The sequence below is a fragment of the Mustela putorius genome, unplaced genomic scaffold, assembly GCF_011764305.1.
Source record: "Mustela putorius furo isolate JIRA1106 unplaced genomic scaffold, ASM1176430v1.1 tig00000765_pilon_pilon_pilon, whole genome shotgun sequence".
Lineage (NCBI taxonomy): Eukaryota > Metazoa > Chordata > Mammalia > Carnivora > Mustelidae > Mustela > Mustela putorius.
In genome coordinates this window covers 10,902,684-10,930,673 of record NW_025421470.1, presented here as the reverse complement: position 1 = coordinate 10,930,673, position 27,990 = coordinate 10,902,684, and the positions used below count along the sequence as shown (strand labels likewise).

At 53.1% G+C, this 27,990-nt stretch overlaps 1 protein-coding gene across 4 annotated transcripts in view; it reads left to right on the top strand.

Annotated features, from left to right (window-relative positions):
* ITSN1 (intersectin 1) overlaps positions 1–27,990 on the top strand; it is a 151,760-nt gene that overhangs the window by 105,781 nt on the left and 17,989 nt on the right. For all 4 annotated transcript variants that reach the window (XM_045084537.1, XM_045084536.1, XM_045084538.1 and 1 more), the window contains 5 exons: positions 11,942–12,063; positions 13,474–13,580; positions 19,383–19,566; positions 21,450–21,548; positions 26,523–26,690. In XM_045084537.1, the coding sequence (XP_044940472.1) occupies positions 11,942–12,063; positions 13,474–13,580; positions 19,383–19,566; positions 21,450–21,548; positions 26,523–26,690 (680 nt within the window). The remainder of the gene's footprint in view (positions 1–11,941; positions 12,064–13,473; positions 13,581–19,382; positions 19,567–21,449; positions 21,549–26,522; positions 26,691–27,990) is intronic.

The window sequence follows — 27,990 nt, the reverse complement described above, 5'->3', positions numbered from 1 at the left end:
CCATTTTCCTGGCTTCCTGCTTCCTCACAATAAGCCCAGATGGGAGAGGGTCGTGTGCATTTTTTAAGACTGAGGGTTGTGTGCATTTTGAGACATTACAGAAAATGTGCTTTTGCAGATTAGGGATTTCAGAGAGAAAAGACTGGACGGCTTCCTTAAAACCTTCAGACATCTCATTCACTCGTGCACACTCAAGGCCCTTTTCCGCTACAGCTTTATGAACCCCTTCCTCGCGGTCCCTAAACGCGCTGTGCACGCGGCCTTAGCAGCCTTAGCAGCAAATGGGAAGAGCAGCCCCGGTTTCACCCGGCCACCCGGGAGGCCGACGGAGCACACGGAATGTGCGAGGCTTCTGAATGTCATTTCTGTGGGCTGTGTTGGCAGGCCCAGGCAGCACCCCCCGACAAAGCCGACACAGATGACTTGGGTCGCTGGATGCTTGCTTTCTCACCACTGCCTTCCGGGGCCTGTGTTCTCTCGCCAGCGAAGACTGGAACATTCAGCCCCCAAACACACCAGGAGTTCCTTCTTTTTTGTTTTTGTTTTCAAGCAGCCATACAGCTTGGATAAGGGACATGTGTCCCGAGGGGGTGCCACCCCAAAGCGCCCAGCACACTGGAAGACAAGATTAGCTCTCTCCTGCTCCGTCACAGACGCCCTGTGGTGCCTCTCGGGATCCAGAGCTTTCTGTTGGGGACACGCCTGCTCCGTGTGCCAGGCCTCCAGCACGCCTCGAACCCTGTAATCCGCCACAGCAGTGAAGGCGAAGCCAGGACGCCCCTCCCCTCTGGGGGGCGCCACTTCATTCCCAGGCCACTGTGGGGAGATCCCATGCGGCTGAGTCCTCGCCACGACCCTCCACTGTCACGGTCTCCGTCATGGTGGGAACCCTCAGCCCACTCCCTCTGCCAGTCCTCTCCCCCTCTCCCCCCTGCCCCGTCCCTCCCCCCTGCTGCCTCAAGGGCAGGAACAGCATCCGGGAGACCAGGAGGGACCCAGCCCCCCCACCCCCGCACCTCCTGGCGACTCCTTGACGGTCAAGGCCAAGGACCAAGGAGACAGGGGACAGGGCTGTACTCAGGGAACCACAAGCAAATGAGAGACTCCTGCTCTCGTGGAGCTTGCAGGAACCCAGCGGCAGACAAATAAGCAGTCACTTTGGCTAGTGCTGGCTGACATGGACCAGAGTGGGTCTGAGGGCCGGGGCAATCGCATATGGGACGGCCCAGGAAGGCCTCTCGAGGGAGGTGAGAGATGGGGATGGGGGTCTGAAAAGGTCAGGGAGAGAAGTGTCTTAAGCCTGAGGAATCGCAAGTGCAAAGGCCCTGAGAACAACAGAGTTCCTCCTGCCCTCCCGTCAGGCCCGCTAGCCTTCTAACCAGTCCCTGGTCCGGGGTCCCTGTCTTCCAGACTCTTCTCCACCCCGTGGGCGAGAGCTATTTTTAATAGAACTGCTATTTTTAATGGAACTGCTCTGCTCACAGTCACCCTGGGGTTCCCAGTCCTTGGTTGCTCGCGCCCCAAATCTTTTTCTTGGGCCGCAAGTCTCTGCCTGATCCGCTCCCTTCTCCATGGCTCAACTTTGAGCGTAGCTGTCATCACTCGCTCTCAGAAGCCTCGCCTGGTCAGTGTCTCCTCTGAGCTGCTCTTGTCCAAACACTTTCCAGATTTCTAGCACCTAAATGGGGGGCAGGGGCAGGGACCGTGGGCCTCCAGCTTGCTGGAGGTGACGCTGATGTTCAACGAGGTGAAGCCCCGGGCTGAGCCCCTTACAGAGCCAGTTGCTAAGCATCCTGATCTGTCATTCTTTCGGCCACCTTCGAGGAACTGTGATGGCCCCCAACAGCCATCCGACGGGGTTCCAGGTGGTCTTCTTGAGGACTGTCTCCTTGGACTTCCAGACCACTTGATGCAAATGCCCACGTTCATCCCCGGTCCCTGCCTGGGAGATCACAAATCTCCACCTCCCAGAGCCTCATCTCCCCTCCTCCCCCCAGAGCTCGGGGGCACGTGGGCTCGGGTCCGTGGACCCCCCCCTTTGTTGGGCCCCCACACTGCCTGTCTCTTCTGACCCAACCAACACCTCCCCTTCATGACCGCTGCCTCCTCACTGCCTTGCAGGCTCGTTGGTCACCGTAGAGCCATGGGTGGGCCCCAGCCCGCCACCTCTTCCCCACCTCTGTCCTCCCACTCTGGCCCCCACCCCCACCGCCCAGCCCAGTTCCACCGACTCATCACCACTCTGCGCTTTGCTGAACCGCTGGTTACTCACCACGCGTGAAGCAGAGTGGGTGGGGGTCGATGCCCAGACATACGGATGCTGCCCCCTCCTCCCGCAGGGGACCCTGAGTTCGCCGGGGGCCAGGCTGTGCCCCGTGAAGATCTCCACAGGAACAGCACTGATAAGTAGGGATGGTAGCTCCCCATGTAGGGTCAGTATTTGCGGGACACCCTGTCCCCCCGACAGCTTCCAAACTGGACGGCAGTGTCTGCCGTGCACACATGCATAGGCCTCCCCACCGGGGTGCCGATCCCACGGGGGCTACTCAGGAGCCGTGGCGGACGGGCCCCTGGCCCCGCAGGCTCGCACCTTCCTCCCCAGCTAGGCAGTGAGGAGAGGACCCATCAGCCTTCAGTCCCTGGGCTGCGTGTGGCCTTGAATGCTGCGCCAAGCCAGGCTTGGGAAGGCCACGTGGCTTACGAGATAAATTCCCCGAGAAGACCCAAGGCTGGGCTGTGGGTCTCTCAGTCGTAAGAATTGTCATTCTTCGTTCTTGGAAGCGCCCTAACTATGAATTATTCATGCATGTGTCTGGTTTTCTGTCTCCCCCACTAGAATGGAAGTTCCGTGAAAGCAGGGACCCGAGCTCCTCTGTGCAGTTGCTGACAGTGCGCAGGAAATGTCTCGGGCTCAGGTGGGCTCTTGTGTTCCACGGGGTCGGTTTGCCAACTTAGGAGAGACTGCAGGGGACCGGGCTCTTCTTAGAGCCTCGACAAGAGAGTCCCGTGGGGAGGAGGAGCCCGCCTGTCCGTCTGGACCTCCAGAGCTGGGTCCCAGGACTGGTCAGCCCAGGGTCCTTTGGAGAAGAGACACAGCTGCCTGGACCCCAGCCTGGCTGCTGGCTGCCCCCTGACAGCCCTGGGCCCCAAGGACAGGCACACCCCCACAATCGGGCGTGGTGGGAGTGCACAGGGCGAGGACTGGGGTGGGGTCATCCTCAGGCCCACTCTTCGAGAAGCTGGTGCTTTCCTTGCGTGTCTCCATGTCCCAAGACAGCAGGAGCGCAGGTTGCATTCCTGCCAGCAGAAGTCACCGTGCCTCTCCAGCCTCCGCTGTCCTGTCAACACAACAGGGGCACTGAGCAGAGTGACCTTCTAAGCTCTGGCCCGAGCGTGGGGGACCAGGGAGTAGCAGCGTGGCCTTCAGGAACATGGTGTCAGAGGCTGTCCAGGCTCCAGGCCCTGGAAGGGAGGAGAGCTTTCCAGGTCACGGCCATCACTTCCCTTTGGACGAGCAGCTTGAGCGACCCGCCTAGGTCTGGAACCAGTTCAGCCCTTGTGACAACACTCCCGCTACGGGAGCCTGGACAGATCGAGTTTCCAAACGTCGCTCCCTCTCCCCACCAGCTGGCCTGGCTTCTGGGCAGCTGTCCCTCTGAGGCAGTGGTCCTCACTCTCGGCCGCAAGTCGGAGCTATCTGGAACCCTCGCGTGTTAAGGATGCCCAGGCCGCACCCCGGCCAGGCGGATTTGACTGGTCTGGGGTACAGTGGGGACGTTGGGCTTTATAAAAGCCGCTCAGGTGATTCCCACGTGCAGCCGGACTTCTGGCCCTCAGCCCGCACCCCACCTCCGAACAGCGGCCACGATGATGCTTCTGGAACACAGCCCAGGCCTCTCCCCGCTCCGCCACCAACGACCATGTCGCTCTACTGTTCAGACTCCTTGACCCTACCTCCCGACCTGGGCTGACCGTGTCCCCCCCCCACGATGGAAATGTTGAAGCCCCTTACCCCCAGCCCCCCAGAATATGACGTATGTGGAGGTGGACCCTTTATGAGGTCATTGAGTTCGGGTGACGCTGTTAGGGTGGGCCCCACGCCAATCTGACTCTGCTCTTGACGAGGAGAGGAGATTTGGACACAGAGTCACCAGGGGACGACTGTGCACCGAGGAAAGGCCATGTGAGGAGACGATGGCCATCTGCCCGCACAGGAGAGAGGCCTCAGAAGAAACCAGCTCCGCGGGCACCTTGATCTTGGACTTCCCGCGTCCGGAGCTATGAGACTCCATTTCTCTCGGCTGAGCCTCCCAGGCCCCAAAACTTGATTACAGCAGCTCTGGCTGACAAATAGGTCACTTTCCCAGCAAGGCAGGAGGCAGAGTGGCCCAGAGCACCGGCTCCTGGGTAGGACTCCCTCTGCCATTGATTCACCGAGGCTTTGGCAAGTTACCTATCTTCTCTGTGCCTCAGTTGCTCTTCTGTTCAATGGGAGACTAAGCAGCGCGCCGCACGCGGGATCGTGGGTGAGGGCTCAGTGAGTTCCCGGACGTCCAGTGCCTGGAAGCGCATGGCTCATGGGAGTTCAGCGTGACTTCTCTTCCTCCCCCGCATCTGCTTCTCCCTCCCCCTCCCCCGGGGCCCCAGGCATCCACTCTTCCCCTGCTCTTCTCTGCCCACTCCCTCTGCTTGGCTGCCTCACCCCTTCTTCCCACCCTGACTGTGCCTGATCGAGCCGAGTCAAATTCCTCCTCGTCTGGAATGTGCTTCCTGGGCCCTCTCGCCCAGACGACGGCCTCGCGTTCCAATAAAGGTGTGTCTGTGCTTCTGACGCCCCCAATTGCCTTGTGTACCCAAAGGATTTGTTTGTGGCCACTGCTAAGGATCCCTGAGCTGCTGCGGGGTGGCGGCACGTGGCTCAGTCGGTGGAGGGGTGGAGCGTGTGACTCTTGACCTCGGGGCTGGGAGTTCGAGCCCTCCATGGGGGCGTGGAGATGAACTAAAAGTAAAATCTTCTTAAAACAAACAAACAAACAAAAAAATAACTAAACAAACAAAAGAAAGCAGGAGCTCAGGAAGGAGGGATGACAAAGGTCTGGTGACAGAACCAGGGCCAGGAATGAGCTAAGGAGCCCATATCATAGGGCACCTGACCCCATGCCAGGGATTCCCGCGTCGGCCATAAAGCTATGAGGGTGATGCCTTTTGTTACAAAGTTACCAATATTCTTACATACAGCAAATTAAGACAGAACTGAACCCCGAGAGTTAATTGATTTCTGCAAATTTTCTGTTGTCACGAAACTGCCTGGCAACCCATGAGGACCGGAGCCCCCTTCTTGGGAGAACGCTTTATCTGGAAGCCACGTTGCTATTTTTGAAGCTCTAGGGTTCTACTGAGTGTGGCTGAGCGGAAACCCCCAGAGGGAGCTGGTGGGTCCCCAAAACAGGCCAGACAGGGCGGCCTGGGCTTTGGTGCCCTCAGGGTGCATGCCCCACACCCCCACAGGTCTCCATGCCCCCCATAGCTTCTCTAGATCCCCAAGAAAATCCAGGCTCAGGGACTTCAACTCTGAAGTCTCCAGGGCTTACAGGGGTGCCCCTGCAAGGAAGCTGTGCAAAAACCAGCGTCTGGATGGGATGCCCGAGCCCCGAGTAGACCGATGCTCCCCAAGGACAAGGACCCCGCTCGCCTCACTCACCAGGTCCCAGGCCCATGCATATGCACGGCAGGAACGGACAAGTTCGCAGCTAAGAGAATGGGGTTGAGGTGGGGGGCGGTCGGACGTCAGCTGCCAGTGGAGGACGGAGAGCTCTGACCAGAAAGACCTCCTTTATGGCACAGCCGCCGTGGCCTTTCCTATATGACGAGCCACTTGCGTGTGCCGTTCTAGCCCAGAGGTTGAAGGCAGCACAATGAGATTGATTTTCCCAGAAAAAAATGCAGTGTAGGGGCCCCTGGGTGGCTCAGTGGGTTAAGCCTCTGCCTTCGGCTCAGGTCATGATCCCAGGGTCCTGGGATCAAGCTCCACATCGGGCTCTCTGCTTGGCAGGGAGCCTGCTTCTTCCTCTCTCTCTCTGCCTGCCTCTCTGCCTATTTGTGATCTGTCAAATAAATAAATGAAATCTTAAAAAAAAAAAAAAATTGCAGTGTAGCCTTGGGGGAGAGGGGGTGTGGGCTCCCTTGGCAGGAGACCCCCGGCCTGTGAGGCTCCACATCCTACATTCAGGCCAAGCCTGCAGAAGCCTTCGGGAGACATGGGAGCTCCAGCTCGAACGTGTGTTCTGGGGGGCAGGGCCATTTAGCCAGAGGGTTGGGGACGGGATGTCCCCAGAGACATCGGAATAGCCTTTCCTTTAAAGATGAAAAAGCGCTGCCTGAGTTTCCATATTGCCGAGTGGCACCCAGATTTCTGCCGCGGCCCCTCTGGCACTGGGATCGCGGCGATGTGACATCCTTCCCGCCTTCTCCCCTTCCCACTCCCCACCTGTCTCCACCCCCTTTCCTCCTCCTCCCCTTCCCACTTCCCACCTTTTTGAACTTCCACTCCACAGTGTCTCTGCATTTGCCCAGCATGCTGGTCCAACACCCCCAACATAGTGGCCCCATCCTCCCTGAGGCGGAACCCTCCCCCCCCCCCCGCCAGGAGCCTTCCTCCCTGGGGATGAGGAGTGAGGAGCGTCCACTTCTCCGAGTCCTACAGATGCCACCAACCCCCCAGCCTACAGGCCCCGGGTCTGTTGCCTGTTAGTTTCATGTTCATGTCGAGTCTCCATCCGCGCTATGAGATTCCTTGAGGACAAGGACACTATCTTGCTCATTTCTGTGTCTCTTGGACTTCACAGGAACTTACTAAATATTTGTTGACCATCTTATAGTATATCTTGGCCCGTTCATAACAGGACCAAGTCCTGTTTCTTTGCTTTGCTTGGCGGCCAGCTTGCTGTGGGGGCTGGTTTGGTTTTGTAAAATTACGGGCCTTGTTGGGAAAGGAAGTAGAATGGTCGGGAGTGCGGAGAGGGGACCTGAGTACGTCTGTATCCTTTGAACTGTTTACACGAAGCCCGTGTTTATGTATTACTTTTGTAATAAAGCAACTTATTAGACTATGCTGTTCCTAGGAACATTGTCCAATTGAGGGGACAAGATGACCCTTTTGGGTAGCATTTTCCCATATTCTCTCCAGTGCCCCAGACTCCAGTCCTTCCAAAGGGGTATCATGGCTCTCTCCATTTGGTAATTGTGACTAACTACACAAAATTACAAGGGACAGCACAAAGATTAGGGATTTCATGTGGGCTGTAGTTGGGGATCATTTTTCAGTGCGTGGAGTCAGTTGCAGTATTATTTCAGCTGTGAGTGGATTACAGTAAGTTGTAAGAATCCCTTCATCACCCCAAGATGTCCATGCAAAGTTATCTGCTGTACTTTGTCCTCTCATTTTTCGCCGGGAAAGGAAGCCCGTGAACCATGTTTATCCTGGTTCCCAAAGGAGAGAAGGACCACATCCCTCCACCCTTAAAGAAAACTCTTTTATTTGAAATGTCTTTTCCATGTGCCCTGCTCTGAATAATGGAGTTTTTAAACTCGTTTGTTTTTCTAAATATCAAATTTTCAAAGAAAGGATATTTTTGAGTTCCAAGTGCCTACTTCAGGTCTGTAATGGTTCTCCTGGTCTGGCAGCCACCAGCAAGAATTTTTAAAAACAGCATCCTATGGGTCGGTTCAGTAGCTAAAAAGACGATTCAAAGCCAACATTGTTGGCTTACAACGCTGAGACGAATCTCCCCGCAAAATCTTGGCTTTTCCTTGCATGCCGGGGCCTGGAGAGGCCACCTGAGCCCTCCTCTTGTCCTCAGGTAGGCTGCTAGGTGGGTGGCGTGGGGTGGAATTCGTTGGAACCAGCAGCCAAGAGTCACACAGCATCTCCAGGCTCCATCAGCTCTGATGCGGGGCTGCTGGGTGGTGACCAGAAGGCCGGAGCTACCCGGAGTAGGAAGCCACGCAGCCTCCTCCCGCCCCCCAACCTTCCCACGTGCAACATACCTCCAATGCACCCCACACCAGCGCCAGCACCTGGGATTCTTGGACTGATGGCCTCAATAACCCCTAGACCTTTTGCTGTTGCTTTGGCTCTGAGCTTCAAAACCATACCGTGTAGAACTTGGAAGACTCAGAAGAACTCCCGAAACCCAGAGCAAGCCGTTTCTGGTTACGTTTCTTCCCAGATCCTCGTTTTGGATTCCTCCATCCTTCTAAATGCACTGCTGGTCCCTTGGACCATGCTTGCTCCAAGCATAGTCCTGGTCCGGTTGTCAGTTTCCCGTAGTGTCAGTGTTTCTTGGTGTGTGGGGGGTGGGGTGGGGAGGGGTGTCAGTTTTTCACCTCGGGGCAGGCAATTCTCTGTCCTGTATAACACAGGACACCTACCAGCCCCACCCACTGCCAGCCATCACCTCGGGTCCTTATGATCCCCAAGAATGCATTCTCAGCCTGGGGGTGAACCCATTAGGAGCCTTAACTTGGTGGGAGTCAGTACCACCTGCGGCCTGTAGGGGGCATCAGTACCACTCTCAGCCGCCCCCTGTGAGGAGGAGTACAGGCCCCAGCTGAGGACCCCAAGGTTCTTAGCTGTGTGCTCTGGCCGGCCGGCCTTTCTCCTCTATCATCGTGAGTCCTCAGGTCCTATCTGCTGGCGCCAGGCTCGTGATGGAAGCTCAGGAAATATTTGTGAAACCCATGAATGAGATTCCCCGAACAAGCTCCGAGAGGGCCTGTGAACCTTGTAGAACTGGGTACGAAATGTGTGTCTGTTGCATGTGTCCTACATGTGGGTTTTCTGGGGTCAGAGTTTATAGCATCCTTGATCTCCTCCAAGGGAAATCGTGACCTCAGGGGACGTTCCGAAGACTGGTCCTACCGAGGTCCGCTGCGAGCCTGTTTGCATCCTTGCAATCTCCTTGCACAGTGTTTGTGGGATGAGTCTTAGAACTGCAGCTCTAAGCAGTATTCCAGTATCCCTGCAGAAAACAATGTCCGGAAAATTCTAGGGGAGACTCTGCTCCGTGAGCGTTCATCCAAGTCCCTGTCATTCTGCCCGGTGACTAGAGATGGCCTCACCCCTGGCCCTTTGACTCACTAACTGGAAGGTTGGGTGAGCACAGGGAAGGCATGAGATGTTTCTTCCCGAACTGAAGGGTGTTTCCCGGGTGGCTTTCCTCCTGAAAGCTGAAGAAACTGGCGGCATCACGCTATCTCCCAGAAGCTAAATGTCACACGGTGGCCGGGCGGAGGCTGGCTGAAGGGACCAGCGTGAGCAATCGGGACCTGCTTCCTTCCCGAGAGTTCGCTGTTCTAATAAAGCACAGCCCATGCCCCACGCCACGAAGAACAGCTGGGCCAGGCTGGGGGCTGAGCAGAGGCTCCGGGTTCCAGGTTCATTTGCAGACCTGCCCGGTGGTTTATGCTCACTCGTGGCCCCGTGGAATGACAGCTTGGCTACGCCGCCGTGGCTTCGGTGAGGTCTTGGATGGATGGGCGGGGAGGGCAGGGATGGCTCATCCCTGCTGCTTTCCCAGCATCCATCTGCCTGCCCGTCCTGGAATCATCCTGTGCCAGGAGGAGAAGCTACAGCATTCTAGAAAGTGCCTTTGGCCGGGGAGGGGACAAGACTGAGCAGCGGAAGCACCCAGACTTGGCGTTAATCTCCGGCACAGTGCAACATTCGCTAAGAAGTCAGTGATATCATTCTTCCCAGAGGGATCATTCTCTTTGCAGAAGCTTCCAGCATATCCACTAGGTCATGAGCCCAACGAAGTACTCAGGGGGAAGACGGAAACTCAGAAATCCCTGACCGCCCAGAGCAAGCTCCTCGTTTTAGTTTGCCTAAAAAAGTCACCTGGAGAGCTTGTTGCATCAGATTCCTTGCCCCCAACTCCGGGTCGTCTATTCCGCAGGGGCCTGGTAATTTGATTTCTTCCAAGTTCCCTGGTGCTGCTGAAGTCTGCTGGTCTGGGGACCCTGAGAAGCACCGGCCCAGGCCGCGCTTTCGCATGGTGCTCCACCGCGCCCCCTTGTGGGGAGATGGTATGAGAACAGCGAGTGAATGGGACACCAAGATCCAGGACACCTGTCGGTCCCTTCGACAAATCTGTTGTTTATTTATGTATTTTTTGTGATTAAATAAAGAACCCCTCATAAAAAGGAGAGGCGCCCCACTGGCCTGGAACAGGGAGGGCCATGCCTGTAGGAGGACACGTGACATGAGGCAGCTTCTGCGGATAACCCGAGACCATTCCATGCAAATAAACCCCGAAATGACCAGCTAGGAGAGCAGAGGCAAGGGCAGGCACCACTTCCTGTGTGTGCCACCTGTCAGGTCACCGGAGCCCCTGCCCTCGGGCACCTGGGGCCACAGATGCTCCAGTCGCCTGCCGACGGAGGGGTTTCCCTGTCTGTCTGCAGGCTGGATGCTCAGCTCCTAGAGGCGTAAGGCGGCAGCCTGGCTCTGAGCTTATGGGTTGTGGTCCGAATGTGCTCCGCACCTCTCTGCCTGTCCCCACGCCCACCAGGGGCCTCAGCACAGTCCCTTCATCCTCCAAAATCCAACCTCAGGATAACCTAATGCCCTCCTGCGGCTTGGACCCAACAGCAGCGGTCTGGGGTAGAGCCCAGTTTCTGGTATCAGAGTGTCAGCTTCGGCTCTTGGCCACCACCCGGCTGAGAGATCTTGGGTCAGTCAACCTGTCCAAGCCTCTGTGTCCCTGTGTACAAAATGGGGATGACTCCAGTATCCCTGTGCGTCTTGAGCACAGCTGTCCACGTACAGCGCCTTGGACCATGCCTGGCATGGTGTGAGCCCTGAGGACATACCAGCCAATGGCTGCTGTGGTCTTCTCTGGACCTTATTTTCGTGGTTTGGAGGAAGCACGAGCGTGGCGCCTATATGAGTTTGCTGGGACTGCTATAACATGGGACCACAAACGGGGTGGCTTACAACAGCGGAGATTTCTTCTCTCACGGTTTTGGAGATAAGTGCAAAATCAAGGTGTCGGCAGAGCCGTGTTCCTCTGGAGGATTTAGGGGCAATATCCCCCCCCCCATTCGTTTCTCGTAGCTTCTGATGGCTGCTGGCAACCTCGGCATTCCCTGGCTTGTAGCTGCTTCACCCCAATCCTTGCCTGTGTCACCACAGGGCCTTCTGTCTGTCTCTGTATGTCTTTTTTTTTTTTTTTTAGATTTTATTTCTTTATTTTATTTCTTTATTTATTTTTAAAGATCTTATTTATTTATTTGACAGACAGAGATCACAAGTAGACAGAGAGGCAGGCAGAGAGAAAGGGGGGGAAGCAGGCTCCCCGCTGAGCAGAGAGCCCGATGTGGGGCTCGATCCCAGGACTGTGGGACCATGACCCGAGCCAAAGGCAAAGGCCTTAACCCACTGAGCTACCCAGGCGCCCCTCTTTATTTTATTTTAGAGAGAAAGAGAGCAAGCAGGGGGAGAGAGAGGGAGAGATAATCTTATGCAGATTCTGCACTGAGCGCGGAGCCCCATGCAGGGCTCAATCTCACCACAGAGATCACGACCTGAGCTGAAACCAACAGCCAGACGCTTAACCGACTGAGCCACTCAGGCGCCCTGGATACTTCTTATAACGACAGCAGTCCTATTGGATTATTAAGCCCACCCTAACTGAGTATGACTTCATTTTAATTGGATTGTATCTGCAGAAACCCTATTCCCAATAAGGTCAAGTTCACAGGTACCGAGGATTAGAACTTGCATGTGTACTTTCAGGGGACACAGTTCAACCCCTCCCACTGCCCAGCTAGACTGAGACCGCAGGGGCCGGCAGGCATGAAGGCCCGGAGCTCTTCACTGAGAAGCTGTATGCGCCTCCCCACACTTGGACTGAAATGTCCCCACGGTTGTGTTTTCCAGGGTGTTCAGACCTACACCTCTTGGATATGTTGACTCCAACCGAGAGAAAGAGACAAGGATACATCCATGAACTCATTGTCACAGAGGAGAACTATGTCAATGACCTGCAGCTGGTCACGGAGGTAATGGCAGCGGCGGGTGCCGGGGATGGCGGAGGGCACGGGCACGGAGGGTTGGAGAGGAGGGGGGGGGGCTCTGTGAAGGAGGAAGACCTCCTGATTCTCAACATGAGACATTTTCTGATGTGTGGGGAGCGTCTGAATGGTAAATCACAAGGAAGATTCATGCCCAAGAGAAGATGGTTGGACTCTCAGCCCTGGTCCTCTGAGTCATCCCTATAGAGGGGCACACGTGGCTGGTTGAGTCCAAGAGGGAGGAGACACATGGGCAGGGACTGGGAATCTAGACTCGACTCAGAGAAGCGGCGTAGTCAATGCCACTGAGCAGGTCGCACGATCTCCCGGTCTCCCGGCCCTCGGGGCTGGCATCTGAAGCTGGACGCCAGTCCGGCCAGTATCACAAGGTATTCCTCGTGGCTCACGTTGTCCCTGAGGAAAGTCTGCGGCTGAGGATGAAGATGCTTCCCTTCCCCCAGCCCCTCCCAGTCCCGGATGACGCCCCGTTTTCTCTCTCCTCCCTGGTAGCTGTCGCAAGGCCTGGGCCACTCAGTCTGGAAGGAAGGGGAGATGCAGAGTTGGGAATCCCTGCTTTTCCAGAAGGCTTTTGTCCATAGTCACGGGAAGCGGCCGTGTTGGCAAATGGGGGTTTGCCAAGCTAGATGTCAGGGTCACTCTCGACAGCTGGAAAAGTGCTGTGATAGGTTTGAAACTCCTGCCCTCCCCCCACCCCAGCACCGACCAGCTGTGCAGTCATCTCCTTGGAGATTTATGCCTGGGAAAGTCACTGCCCAGCTGCCCCGTGTTGAATGAGTACAGAAGGCAGGCCTGCGAGGCTGCCGCTCACACCCAGGAAGTGCTGGTGCCCACTCAGATAAGGCGCCTGTCCCTCAAGACCCTTGAGCATCCTAAATACACGATCTCGGATGTCTAGGATGCGAGTGTCGCCCTTCAATGCGGCTCTCCCATGCAGTGGTCTGGCATATGCCAGGTTCAAGGTCAACTGAAGGACGCATGAAGAATAGGGCTCCCAGGGAGCGGCCTGAGACTGGCCGCGTTTATGCCAACCAGAGGCGGTCCTATCTCCAACCTTCAGGAGCTCACCCTGGCTCCAGTGGTAGATAATGACCTCTTGGGAGGTGGGGGCTCCCCACGGGGCGGGGTGGGGGGTGCTGGGTGAAGAGCTGTGATTTACCCCGATTCGCCCAACCCCACAGGGCTTGGAGCCAGGACAGGCCCCTCTCTCCCCCGAAGCCGGTCCCTATCCCAGCCCAGCCCAGGCTAGAAGCCCCCAGCCAGGCTCCCGCTGGAGGCCCCGCTGCCCGGCGGCTGCTGCGGAGCGGAGCTGGGCGCCTGGTGTGCGAGGTGTACGCTAACCCTTTGCTCTCTGACCCGCTTCGTTTTCCGCACCCGCAGATCTTTCAGAAACCCCTGATGGAGTCTGAGCTGCTGACAGAGAAAGAGGGTGCTATGGTTTTTGTTAACTGGAAGGAGCTGATTATGTGTAATATCAAACTACTGAAGTAAGCCTCCCCCTAACCCCGGCCTTGCTTTGCACCCCCCTGACCCCCGCCCCCGGCTCTCACACACTAGCACCTCCGTGTGGCTTCGTCCGCGTGGCCCCGTGCATGCTGCCCCGTGTGTTTCCTGCCTCTTCCGCTCATTTCCGCTCATTTCCGCTCACAAGCATCGTGGCTCCTTGTGGCCCCGATGCTTTCTGGGGATCCCCCCCACCCCGATCTGTCATTGCAGAGTCCATCGCCACGTTCCTGCTTTCGCTGCGGGTCTAGAGTCTCCAGAGCGCATGGGGCCCCCCCTCCGGGTCCTGGTTCCCTCCCTCCCCAGGGTCTGGGCCAGCTCCCCACGGGCACCCCGCAGACTGCAGGTCCCTGGGGCGCGTGTTGTTCTCTTGGGATGTTCTCAGCTCTGTGGATGGAAAGCGGTTGGAGCATTTGCTGCCCACGGTCAGCGTTTTGTCAGGTGCACGCTCCCAGGAGCCGGCTTGGAGCCCTTGGTGTTTTATTCCCATTTCTGTTTCCAAAGGCGGCTGTAGGGCTGGGAGGCAGGAGACCTGGGTTCAGAGCCCAGCTCCCTGCCCTGCCTCTTTGAGCCTCCGTGTCCCCAGCTGTCAAGTGAGGCGATGGGATTATGTCATCACAAAGGCCCCCTCCAGCTCTAAAAAGAGCCCCCCAGATCTGGGCCCAGCAGCCATCCACGCTTTGAAACACAACTTGCTAAGATGGTGGACTAGGTCTGCGCTGGTCCGGCGGGGAGGACGGGCCCCCCTCTGCCGGGCCAAGAGAGCAGGGGAGCCCCAGGGAGCTGGCGTCCCTCCCTGAGCTCTACTCTCCTGTAGCGAGGAAGGGCGGATTTCCTAAGTGTGAGCCCTGGTTGTTAGAAAGTCATTTCAGGTTTCCACTCTCCTGAGTGTGTGTTCGGGCACGGCTAGGGGATGGAGAGAGAGGTAGAGGCAAGGTAAAAATAGGACGTCTGCTTTCTCTGGGTTCTGGAAAGCAAATACTCAGAGATGATGACCGGGGGTGCTTTGAGAAAGTATTTCCATCCTTTGTCCTCGAGCACCATGCTGTGGAAACTTCTGGACCTAACTGTGGGACAGATGGTTGGGCTCACGCCTTGCGCTTTGCCCTGCTGGCTGTGTCTTTGGGCGAGTGACTTATGTTCCCCAGGCCTTGGTGTCCTCGTCTGTAAAATGGGGATGATAACTGTACCTCCTGCATAGGGTGACTATTGGGGCATCTTTAGATGACACGCACCTGGCCTCTGTAAGTGCTGGCTTCAGCCCCCTGGCCTGGGAGAAGGCCTGTCGCATCACCTGGGGCAAAGGGGTCTGGTTAAGGCCCGAACCTCTGCATGCTGAACCTGAAGGGTTCCAGCACCTTCTAACTTGTTCTGGATGGTATCCGTGGGCAGATGAACTCTCGGACCCCTTGTTTCGGGACCTGTAAAGTCGCAGTCTGGTGTTAGCCTTCTGGAGCACGCAGTGTCATTCTGAGAAACTAGGAGGCCAGCCGCGGTCCTGGAGTGCTGTCGGTCACGTCAACCCTACTGGGACAGCCGCCTTCCAGCGTGGTGTCCCTGTGCTCCGGCCCCGTCCTCTGATGACCTGATCAGTTCGTTTGGGTGAACTGTCTAATGTCTGGATATTCTAGATAAAATATTTAACAGGGGCCTCCTGGAGACCTGATTTCTTTTTTTTTTTCTCTTCTCTATATGTTATTATGAAGATTTTTAAACATACAGAAAAATGAAAAGGGTTATAGGGTGAGGACCTATATTGTAGACCAGTCAGGGGACATTTTGCTACACTCCTTTGTTGCATAAACTTAACTTCCTCATGCAAAGGAATCACCCCAACGACAGGGAGATTTTAGGGCGCCTTGCAGAGTGAGAGAGGAATTTCTGTTGGAGAAACAGGACTTACGGCAGGACTCCCTGGAAAGTCACCGGTGAGCGGCCGCCTGTCTGTCACTCCTGATCCAAGGGCCAGTGACTCCTTGTACTTGGGGTGGGAGTGGGGAGAATATGGGACTTAGGAAGCAGAAAAAGAAGACGTAAATAAAACGAAGGCGAGCTAACGGGGCGTAGGGACTTCCTGCTATGGTTGGGGGTTAGAACGGATGATTCGCTCTTACTGGTGAGTGGAGAGCTGTGAAATTTGCTTTCGAGAAGCGGAATAGGGCAGAAAGATCTAGAACCTTTCCACACTAAGAGTGGGTGCGGGACCCTCAGCGTAGCTGAAGGGACACAGATGAGACGTAGGCCGTGCAAATCCAGGTGCTGGAACTGGTTTTCGTGTTTAATCAAATCCTTTCCTGCCTCCTTACTTGGAGGAAAACGAAGGGGCTTCTCAAAAGAAAAAATTAAAAAGTTCTTCTTAAAGTATTCGACCTCTTTTTAACTTAATTAAGATAGACATAATTTCATTTTGAGCAGAAAACAAAAATAAAGAGTAACAAACCTATCTCAGGGGTAGAGACAGGGTGGGGAGACAGGAAGGAACTTTGGGCCGGGGGAAGGGGAGGGGAGGGGTGCGGGGAAGGGGAGGGGAGGGGTGCGGGGAAGGGGCAGGAGGCAAAGGCCGGGCAGATGCCAGGAGTGGTGCCAGAGAGAGGAGCCGAGGGCCGTGGGACAGAGGGAAGTCGAGATGGCAGGAGTGGGTTCTGGAGGAAGGACAGGGCCTGCGGGAAGCATCTCGAGCACAGAGGCCAGTCTCGGCCTGGGCCTGTTGTCCAAGGCTCAGGGCTTATAGACTTCAAGCTACTGGGTCACACTGCCTGGGTTTGAGAACGGCCTCTGTCGGTTTCAGCTGTGTGGGTTTGGGCAAGTGTCTCGGTTTCCACATGCCTCCGGTGTGCCGACAGCCAGGAGGGAGAATAAGCAATGTATGCAGGAAAAGGGTTGGACATTATAGGATGTATTAATGCCTGCCAGGTCTGGCCGGATGGGCTTCAGGGGGCCGGGAGCACTCATTCATCCTGTAGACAACTGAGCACTCTTTGAAATGTTCATTAGCTGATTGATTACCATGGCAGTCCAAGGCCTTGGCCCAGTAAACCTTCAAATGAGATTATGAACCAGCTCACCGAAGGCCAGAGCTGCTGTGACTGAGTCACGTGACCCCTGAGCTTGGTGACATCTTCCTTCAAACCCATTTGGACCCAGTCCTCGTAAGTCCTGTCTGTTCAGAACATCCCAGAAGGGGACCCACCACAGAACCTGACAGGTGCCTGGCCCATAGCCGGGGCCTGACCATAGGCCTGTCCCCTGGCTGGACAAGTTGAGTGTGTTCTGGATGAGTTCTTCCAGAACTCAGGTACTGGTTTAGCCTCTTCAAGACAATGGCCATCTATGGTGCTCTTTCTTCTTTTCCTTGTGTCCTCCATGATTTTTGAAAAGTGTGTGTGTAGAGTGGGTGGTCATTTTATTCCCTTAGAGAAAGATTGTTTTGTTCTTCCTCATACGAAAATGATAGAAAGATGGAATTTCTTCTTGTTTCCATCCATAGCAAGTTTATACCACGGTTATGCAGGGCTCTGTTCCCCCAGAATTGGGGGTGACATCACCCTTGAGCAAATTTCTCCATGTTGGGAAATATTCCATGCCAACATCCCCATTGAGTGGTGACTGGCCATCCTCAGGGCATCCTGCTGCCACCCCTCACACCAAGCAGCCGGTGCTAACCAGCGCCTCTCCCCACAAGGGTATCTGCTTGAGGTGGAATTACTAATTGTTCAGACCACATAACTTACTGTCCCTCGGATTTCTCTCCTTGACTTGTTTGCCCAGCCCAGGGATTTTTCCTTTAGCCAAAAATGTAGGAGAAAGAAGGTAAAGTGGTCTGAAGTTTCCAAAGCCTAATGCTAATATTGCAGAACTTCCTTGGAATTCTTATAGAACCATACCCTTGCCTCAGGGCTTCTCCAACATGGCCATGAGCAGCCAAAGGAATTTATAGTAACAACCTCCCAACCTTATGTTAAAATTGTATATCATACCATTCTGCTCCATCCATCCATCCACCCATCCTTCCATCCACCCATCCATCCATCCAACCGCCCATCCCACCACCAGTCCATCCATCCACCCATCCATCCACCCACCCATCCATCCATCCATCTTTCCATCCATCCATCCACCTGTCCATCCATTCATCCATCCACCCATCTATCTATCCACCCGCCCATCCCACCACCAGTCCATCCATCCACCCATCCATCCACCCACCCATCCATCCATCCATCTTTCCATCCATCCATCCATCCATCCATCCATCCATCCATTCATCCATCCATCCATCCATCTATCCATCCATCCACCCGTCCATCCATCTGTCCATCCATCCATTCATCCATCCATCCATCCATCCATCCATCCATCCATCTATCTATCCATCCACCCATCTGTCCATCCACCCGTCCATCCATCCACCTGTCCATCCATCTGTCTGTCCATCCATCCATCCATCCATCCATCTATCCATCCACCCACCCACCCGTCCGTCCATCCACCCGTCCATCCATCCACCCGTTCATCCATCCACCCACCCATCCATCCATCCTCCTGTCCACCCACCTGTCCGTCCATCCATCCATCCACCCACCCGTCCATCCATCTATCCATCCATCCATCCATCCATCCATCCATCCATCCATCCATCCATCTTTCCATCCTTCCATCCATCCATCCATCCATCCACCCGTCCATCCATCCACCTATCCAACTATCCATCTATCCATCGTCCATCCACCCACCCACCCACCCGCCCAACCATTTTTCCATCCACTCACGCATCCATCCATCCATCCATCCATCCATCTACCATCCCTGGAGGAGGCCTCCTGTGTTGTGGTCCTGCCCGCAGACCACATTGCTCTCCAAGCAGTGTAGAAGCTCAGTGATGTGCCCTGCTAGAGGCCAGTGTCAGGAGTTTATATACGGGAGTGGGAGGGTGAGATGCACAGTCCCGGCTCTCACAGCCCTCCATGCTCAGACTGCAGCTGCATCCTGGAACAAACTCTTCTCAGTACCTTCAGTGTCTTCTTAGCTTCCAGGAGATGAACTGGGTTTATTGGTCCATTATCATATAAATAGGCTTCTCTCTTTAGAACTCTGTAATCCAGTCAAGTTCAAATTAGCCACAGCAAGGAAGCAGCGAATGGCACAGATAGTGCAGACAGCCATTTATACCTGGCTTTGGTGAACAGAATGGGATTACTTTTCTGTGGCGGTTGACTTACCATCTTAATTATGTTCTGTTTAGTCTGAAAATGAGCCTCCCCGTCCACTGGTAACGGTAGCTTCCCTTGGGTGGCGTTGGCCCGCAACAGACTCGGTGCTGGGGCTGTACGAGCCTGGGACTTACACCACAGATAATCCATAAAGTGAGACATAGATACAGGGATCCGGTCTGAGCTGCAAAATAAATGATATTTATTTCTAAAATAAATAATTTCTATTTAAATATTTAAATAATTTATTTAAATAAATAAATAATTCCTATTTCTCCATAAGAAAGAAAGAATTATTTTTCATGCTGACTTCATTCAGCAAACCTGTGTTTGAGAAGTTGTCATTCCCAAGGACCCGCAAACAGCCATCATGCTGAAGGAAAGTGCCCCCGGTGATACCTCTCTGGAGCACCAGATGTATTTCTTTTCTGTTCCTTGTCTCCCCCAGTAGATCCTGTAGCGGCCCTGGGTTTGTGTCCCTCACACACATTCTGTTTCTGTACAACCTAGAAGTGTGCCCCGTCACTGCCAGCTAGCGTGAAGGCAGGGGGCTCACCTCCCGTGTCCCCTGTGCAGAGCGCTGAGGGTCCGCAAGAAGATGTCAGGGGAGAAGATGCCCGTGAAGATGATCGGTGACATCCTGACCGCCCAGCTGCCGCACATGCAGCCTTACATCCGGTTCTGCAGCTGTCAGCTCAACGGGGCTGCCCTGATCCAGCAGAAGACGGACGAGGCCCCAGACTTCAAGGAGTTTGTCAAAGTAAGGAGTCCGGGCTCAGCCACGCCCTTGCCGCCCGCCAGGGGCTGACATAGGGCAGCTGGATGTGTGACCAGCGAATCCAAGCCTGCAAGCCTATTCCTGCTAAAAACAGCCCACGGGACCCAGGTCGTGGCCGAGCACTAGGGGCCCGCCACGAGCTGGCAGGTGGGGCTTTGACCAAAGGGCAGGGCTTGGAGAGGAGGGGCCAGCCTGCCCCCGGACACTCGGGTCTGTGGTCCGGGTGTTAGTGGGGTTATTTGGACGCAGGTTTAAACTTTCCATCTCATATGTCAGGCCCAGTGGGTCTGGTGGATCTCGGGTGCCCCCCCTTTCCATTTGGTCTGAGCGTGCCCCCATTCTTGGCTGCAGAGGGAGTGGCCAGGAATCCCGAGGGACCCTTTGTTCCTTTCCCAGTTGGTTCTTGCTGTTGGCCTCGAGCTCTAGGAAGTGTGTGGCATGAGTGTAGGATGCCAAGACCTCTGCCTCGAGGGGATCACAGCGGTCTCAAGAGCCATGTGTCCCTCAAGGGACATCTGGGGATGTGGGCGCCATGCTGCTGGAGGCCCCAAGCCCTTGGACTTGGCCTTGGCCAGGGCGAGTCCGTGAGGGCCCCACTGGTCCACTCAAACAGCCTCTGTGTCTCCCAGAGGAGACAAGAACAGAATCAAATAATTTCTGCTCAGCATCCGCTACATTTTGGTGACTAGACTAACACTAACGGCAGGCCTCTCTTTGTACCTCGTGCATCTGGGAGCAGGCCATTCCCTCCTCCCCAATAATCACGTGTTAGAATCATCATTGTGACATCTTGCCTTGACCGCAGCATCCCACAGGCTTGTTCTTTCCTTTTCTCCTGGTGTTTCTCAACATTAATGCTTTGATTTGCTAGCCAAGGAATGGGGCATTCTAAAGTCACTTGAAGGGGAGAAATACTGGTAAGAAGTAGGCCCAGGGTGGTCTAGAGACTGCAGAGCAGATGCTGGGCTACCTGGGTTTTCAGCCAAGGGCTGGTGCTCCCTGAGGCACAAGGCAGGATGAATTCATCCCTGGATGCACTTGAACTGGAGGGAAATGCTGACACCAACCAGGGCAGGGGGCTTGTTTCCTCTCCCTCATCACCTCTCCCCGCCTCATCCCTATGGGGTGGGGTGGGGGCATTTGACATGCCTTTGCCGTGTATGAGGTGTCCCTGGAATGATGCTGTCCACGCTGGAGCAAGTTTGAGCACTGACATGTCCTGGGACCTGGGGCCTTGGTCATGGCAGCTGCCCGTTTCTAAGGCATTAAACCTGGACAGCGCCTTTGAGAGCTGGGTCACCACATAATCCCTGTGCCTTACGGATGGGATCATCTTTGGGGACAGAAGGACTCTTTCCTCCAGTCAAGTTGACAAAAGGGACAGATGGTCTAGCATGGGGACAGCCCGCAAGACTTGAGGTTGGAGTCCTTCCCCTGCTCCTGTCCCAGTGCCCCGTCCCCGCCTGCCTGGGGCTCCCACTGGCAGGTGCGGGCTCCTTCTGAACGGGATGACGAGATTCAACCCTTCTGGCCTCACTGGGATGTAAGAGTTTTTATTCTAACTCTACAGCCTCGTGCCTCTTCTTATCCTTGTGATTATTAAGAAGGTCTGGCAGATATCCAGAAGAAATATTCTCTGTAGAGCCAGAAGCTCATCTCTGGAAGGGGGGGACCGTGTGTCCCGGGGAGGGCATGGGTCTCCAATCTCCATCATCCTGGATTGGGAAAAGAGCTCAGGCCCTTCCAATGCCAGGTTCTTCTGTTCTTGTCCACAGAAATGAGACCATGTGGTGGGCCAGGACTGGATGTCCCTGACTGGCTTTGGCAGATTTCTCAAACACATTTAAACAACTCTCTCATTTCAGAGGCTGGCAATGGACCCTCGGTGTAAAGGGATGCCACTCTCTAGTTTCATACTGAAACCTATGCAACGGGTAACAAGATACCCACTGATCATTAAAAATGTAAGTATCCCTCTTGGCTTTTCAAGCAGAGGAATGTTCTCTCAGTATTTCAGGGATCCGGGGTCATGGGCAAGATCACCGCTAACGCTCCTGGTATTTGTTGTGTAGAATCCTACACCGAGGGGATGTGGGAGCATCTGCTCAGAAAGAAAAAGCTGTTTATTGTGAAAAGAGCTAATAATATACAGTCTTCAGCTGTGTGACCAAGCAGCTCTTACCTCCTAAGCTGGAAAACGGAAGCTCGGGTCTTTGGATCTTTTCTTTTTTGAGGTCTAATGCCTTCATGCCTCACTTTCCTCAGCAAGAAGGAGAAAGAAATGTCAGGCCTACTACCTAACTCCAGAAAGCCATTGTGGAGCCAATACCGAAAGATTAAAAAAAAAAATGGGGTTTCTGTGTTTCTATCTGTAATATGAGTGAGCAGACCCAAACATCGTCTGAGCCTGGGAATATATAACCACAAGGGTGCTAGCTCCTGGAGAAAAGTTTTTTTTTTTTTAATCTTTTTAAGATTTATTTATTTATTTATTTGACAGAGAGAGAGAGATCGCACAAGCAGGCAGAGTAGCAGGCAGAGATAGAAGGAGAAACAGGCTCCCTGCTGAGTTCCAACGTGGGGCTCGATCCCAGCACCTGGGATCATGACCTCAGCCGAAGACAGTCACCCAACCTACTGAGCCACCCAGGGGCCCCAGTGGAGAAAGGGTTTAGATCTGGTTTCCTTTAGTGGAGACTTTAGAAACTCAGGTCTGGGCACTGGTGTGCTCATTGCTGCTGGGGTGTTACTGCCTTTTGGGTCTCTCAGTGGCAGAGTCAGGAAATATGTGTATGTATATTAAATTCATACACACATACTTCCATCTGTGTAAGTATACGCACCTACATTTATATTTCTAGATCAGTCCATGCAGATAATGCGTATTAAAACCCTTGAGTTCACACTGATCCTCCTGTTCTAATCTCATACTACGGAGGTGATTCTAGACTCTCCCTTTCTTTACTTACAACTCCTTTTCTGAGAAACCTGCCTCTCATTATCCTCAATACTTTACTTGACTGATTTGCTCAGACCCTTGATAGTAACCCGTCTCCCGCTACATAAGCCATCTCCTCTGTTCAACCCCAGCTTGGCACCACAAAGTACACTATGGCCACCTTGGCTGGATTAAATAATTCATTTTGAATCAGGCTTTCAACCTACCACTTCCTCTCTTCCAATCTGACCGTTACTATTTAATTGGCTCAATACTTTTCTTCCCCCCCCCCCAATATTTAATTGTACATTGGAGCTGGAAATGTTCTGGATCTAGCCAATAGGGTGAGGGGCAAAAAGAGGGAAAGGATTGCGAGTCATAAATATTAAAAAGGGAAAAAGCAATTATCATTATTTGTAGAAACACGATTGCTGCCCTTTAAAGGACCTGAAAATGAATTGAAAAAAACAGTGGAACCAAGAAGAGAATTCTTTTTTTTTTTTTTTTTTTTTAAAGATTTTATTTATTTGACAGAAATCACAAGTAGATGGAGAGGCAGGCAGAGAGAGAGAGAGGGAAGCAGGCTCCCTGCTGAGCAGAGAGCCCGATGCGGGACCCGATCCCAGGGCCCTGAGATCATGACCTGAGATGAAGGCAGCGGCTTAACCCACTGAGCCACCCAGGCGCCCAAGAAGAGAATTCTTAAAAGGTGGCCAGTTATAAGATACATGTGAAAAACCACAGCAGTACTAAGATGAAATATTGTTTATGATGTTGAGGTGGAGAAATTCTTAGCATGGCAGTGAGAATAGAGACTTAAAAGATTAGACTTGGAGCAACTTGAAAAAAAATTTAATCCTGGAAACAACCTAGATATTAAGTAGAGCAAATAAATTGTGGTAGATCTGTACTCTGAAAATATATTTTTTAAAGATTTTATTTATTTATTGGACACAGAGAGAGAGAGACCACAAGTAGGCAGAGATGGGGGGAAGCAGGCCTCCTGCCGAGTGGAGAGCCTGATGCGGGGCTCCATCCCAGGACCCTGAGATCATGACCTGTGCCCAAGGCAGAGGCCCAACCCACTGAGTCACTCAGGTGCCCCTGAAAATATTTTAAAAAACAGATTTCAGGGGCGCCCAGGTGGCTCAGTCGGTTAAGTGTCTGCCTTCCGTTCAGGTCATGGTCCCAGGGTCCTGGGATCGAGCCCCACGTCAGGCTCCCCCCTCAGCAGCGAGCCTGTTTCTCCCTCTCCCTCTGCTGCTCCCCCTCCCTGTACTCTCTCTTTCTCTGTCAAATAAATAAATAAAATCTTAAAAAAAAGACAGAGGGATTTCTATGTATTAGCATGGAATGACATCCAGAAAATGCCATTTCAATTAAAAAAAAATACCAAAAACCTCCACGAGCAATCTTACAGTGTTTTACATTCTGTAAAACAGAGGAAAAACTATGTGTTTATTATCAAATACATGGAAAGCATCTAAAAGGAGTTCAAGGGATGCCATTTGGCCTGTTGGCATGGTTACCTCTGGGGAGGATAGTGAAAGGGAACTCTCACATTTGCTCTATGTACTTCTGTATTGTTTGGATCTTGCAGATCAAGAATGTGCCCGTATACTATTTGCGTAAACATTTTTCTTAAAACTTTCTATGTGACAAAATATCCTGAACAACAATGAAAGGCAAATGATGGCTGTAAGCTAGGTAAACGCATTTTAGACTGCAGGTACGTCAGTACTGAAATATACATGGATCACCTATCTTTGTCTATGTATCTATCATATATTGGACAAGGGGATAACATCCACAATATATAAAGAACTCATACAACTCATACAATAGCAAAAAACCAAAAATCTGGTTTAAAAATGGGCAGAGGATATGACCAGGAACTTTTCTAAAAACACAGTGCTTAGAGGTACATGAAAAGATGCTCTTTGTAATTAATCACCAGGGAAATGCAAATCAAAACCACAATGAAGTATCACCTCACACTTGTTAGGATAACTATTATAAAAAAAAGACTAGACGGGAGCCTGGGTGGCTCAGTTGTTCGAGCATCTGCCTTTGGCTCAGATCATGGTCCCAGGGTCCTGGGATCGAGCCCAGCATCAGGCTCCGTGTTCAGCGGGGAACCGGTTTCTCCCTCTCCCTCTGCACCCTGCCTCGCTCGTGCTCTCTCTCGATATTTCTCTCTCTCTCAAATAAATAAATGAAATCTTAAAAAAAAAAAAGACTAGAAATAACAAGCATTGGTAAGGACGTAGAAAAAGGATTCCTTGTCCACTGTTGGTAGGTATAGAAATTGGTGCAGCCAGTATGGAAAACAGATTCTTGAAGAATCTACTATTCCTCTTCTTGGTATTAACCTGAAGAAAATAAGAACACTAATTCAAAAAGATACATGCACCCCCATGTTCACTGCAGGATTATTTACAGTAGACAAGACATGGAAACAACCTGACTGTCCACTGATGGATAAAAATGTGATATATATATGTATATCACAATTTTCATTATATATATATATAATATATATCAATCACAATATTCCATAATGTATTATATACATACAACATATGCGATATATATATATATATACACATATATATGTTTCAGACATAAAAAACAAACAGTGAAATCTTACCATTTGTGTCAACATGGATAGACCTTGAGGGCATCATGCTAAGTGATAGAACTCAGACACAAATACAAATACCATATGATCTTTCTTATATTTGGCATCTTAAAAACAATTAACTAAAGAAAACCCCAAGCTCATAGATACAGACAACCGATTAGTGGTTGCCAGAAGCAGGGGTAGAGGGTGGTGTACATGGGTGAACTATTTTTGTTGTTGTTGTTCTTAGTTTAAATAAATTGGAAGAAAAAAACAAAAGCAATACCAAACCAAAACCAAAACAAATGAATTCGCACAAGCCAGCTGTGTGGGCTCCTAGTCTAGAGCTGTAGTCTTTAGACCTGGCTGCCCATTAGAATCATCTGGAGAGCTCTAGAATATTCCTATGCCAGAGTCCCACCCCCAGGGATGTGGTTGGGGATGAGGCATCAGGACTTCCCAGAGGGATCTTAGCTACAGCCAGGGCTGGGAGGGTAGAGCGTGGGGAGAGGGGGGCTTTTGTTGCCGATTGGTGGAGGCAGGACCAGAACAAGCATTTTTCTCGATTTAGGTGCTTCCCTAGGACTTTAAACCAAAGGGTACCTTTGAGGTGAGATATTATTCAAGGTTAGCTCCATTTGAATTATTTGTGTGTGGTCAAGGCCTAGGTAGGTACACCTTCCACATCCTCTGGTGCATTCCCAAACTGGCTCACAACCTTTCTGCATTGCTGCTTTTAATGTCCTCGGAGTCCTTGGAGAATCTGATGGTCATGGCTCTCATTCACTGAGCACCTTCTAAGGCCAGGGACTTTGTGAAGTCAAATCTATCTTTCTCTATCAAATCATTTAGTCCTCCAGATAACCTTATAAAGGAAGGGCTATGGGGCATCCCCCCTTCTCATACAAGGAAATTGAGGCTCAGAACACTTAGGGGACTGGCCCATGCGTGGCTGGTCACTGGCAGAGCCCAGATGTTAGTGCAGGAGGTGTAGTTGTTGGCTGGGCGTGTTCTACACAGAAAACCGCACCTGTGCTCAGATGCACACCTTAGTGTGCGGTTCCGGAGGTGTGCAGATGCCTGCAGCTGGAGCGGACCTAGGAAAAGAGCCATTTTCTAGGGGGAAAATCCCTGAGGGCGCATTATAACCCCGGCTGCAGCCACTGCTGTCCTCAAACCCCGAGTCTAAATAATGTGGCATTCCCCTCCCTGCCTCCCCGCCCGGGGACTCTGCCAACAACTGGGGGGCTGTCCTGCAGCTGGGCGCTCAGAGCGGCAGCTCCCCCGGTGGGCACCCATCCGGAAAGGTGGGTGCCGCGCCCTGCCTCTGCTGGCCCCCCCTGCACTGCCTGAGGCCGCTGTTTGTGTCCTCCGTAGATCCTGGAAAACACCCCCGAAAACCATCCCGACCACAGCCACTTGAAGCACGCCCTGGAGAAAGCAGAAGAGCTGTGCTCGCAGGTGAACGAAGGGGTGCGGGAGAAGGAGAACTCGGACCGGCTGGAGTGGATCCAGGCGCATGTGCAGTGTGAAGGCCTGTCTGAGGTAGCGCCCCGCCCCCCAACCCCAGCCGAGCCTCGGTGGCCAGCCTGGAGGAGGAGGGGGCTGGCAGGATCGTGCGCTGTCCCCTCCGGGCCACCGCGTGCGCCTTCTTTCTCCCCCGGCCTCTGATCCGCCCTCCACCTGTCCACTGACTTCTTTATTTCCGTTTTCCGAAGTTCCGTTCCTGCGCCTTGCTCTTGCACAGGGGGCCCCGCTTTTCATCCATCTGCTAACACACTTTAAACACATCCCCCCATATTCCCAATCAGGTCGTTCCAATTACCCACAGCTCCGGAGACGCTCCTCTGTCACTGCGCACACCCGCTTCTCTGTCCCTGCGGGAGGGACGGTTCCTTGGAGCTGTCCCCGCGGGACCTCTGCGGTCTTGCCTCCCGAGAGGGCTGCTACCAGCGCTGCGACCCCAAATTAAATGTAGAGGGGTTTGGGGGTCACACTGCTGTGTGAATGGTCTTAGCGGACTTGGGCGAGGGCTGCCTTGTGGTTGCAAATTCTCAGGTATTTTTGTTTGTTTGTTTGTTTTCATTCCACTTAGTCCAAGGTCAGAAACGAGCCAGTCTTCTAGTCCGTCCCTTCTGTGCTTGAGTTTACTTGTTATTCTTCCTCCGGGAGTGAGTTTTTTGTGTCCATCTCCCGTTAGATCCCTCCGCTCACGTGGGCCCTCTATACATTGCGGGGCTCCCTCACTCCCCCTGACCTTTGAAGTGGAAGCTCAAGGTCACCAGATTCAAGAGAGATTCTCAGGGCTGAAGCTGGCGTTGGGGTTTGCTTATCTTCTGGGGTACACATTTTCATTCTGTTTTGCGCCTCTACACATTGAGTTTTTATATCTTTTTTTTTTAAATCAATTTGCTTGCATTTAAAAAGTGCATTTTTATCTTTTACTCAGTTCTGAAAGTTTTCACTGGATGTGTCAGAGCACGTAGTCCACCAGAAACAGAAGTTTTTCTTCTTGTATTTAATTCTTTTCTTGTCACTTACGCTTCCTTCAGTTTCATTGGTTCTCTCTGTTTTCTCTCTCTGCCGCCGCATGGCGCAAACACCTACACACGCACATGCACGCGCCATTCACCAGGGTTTACCAAAATGCCCAGGCAGAATGTGTCCCCCTCGTCCCCTCTCCCCGTGGCTTCTTCCTTCTCCCAGTACTTTGAAGGCAGTCACTCGCCGAGGAAGTCTCCACCACGGGCTCCTCACCTGCCCCACCAGCGTTAGGTGCGCGATAAACAGAGCTGTGGGAACAGCCTCGTGGAAATGCATTTTGGAATTCTGTGTTGATATGCAA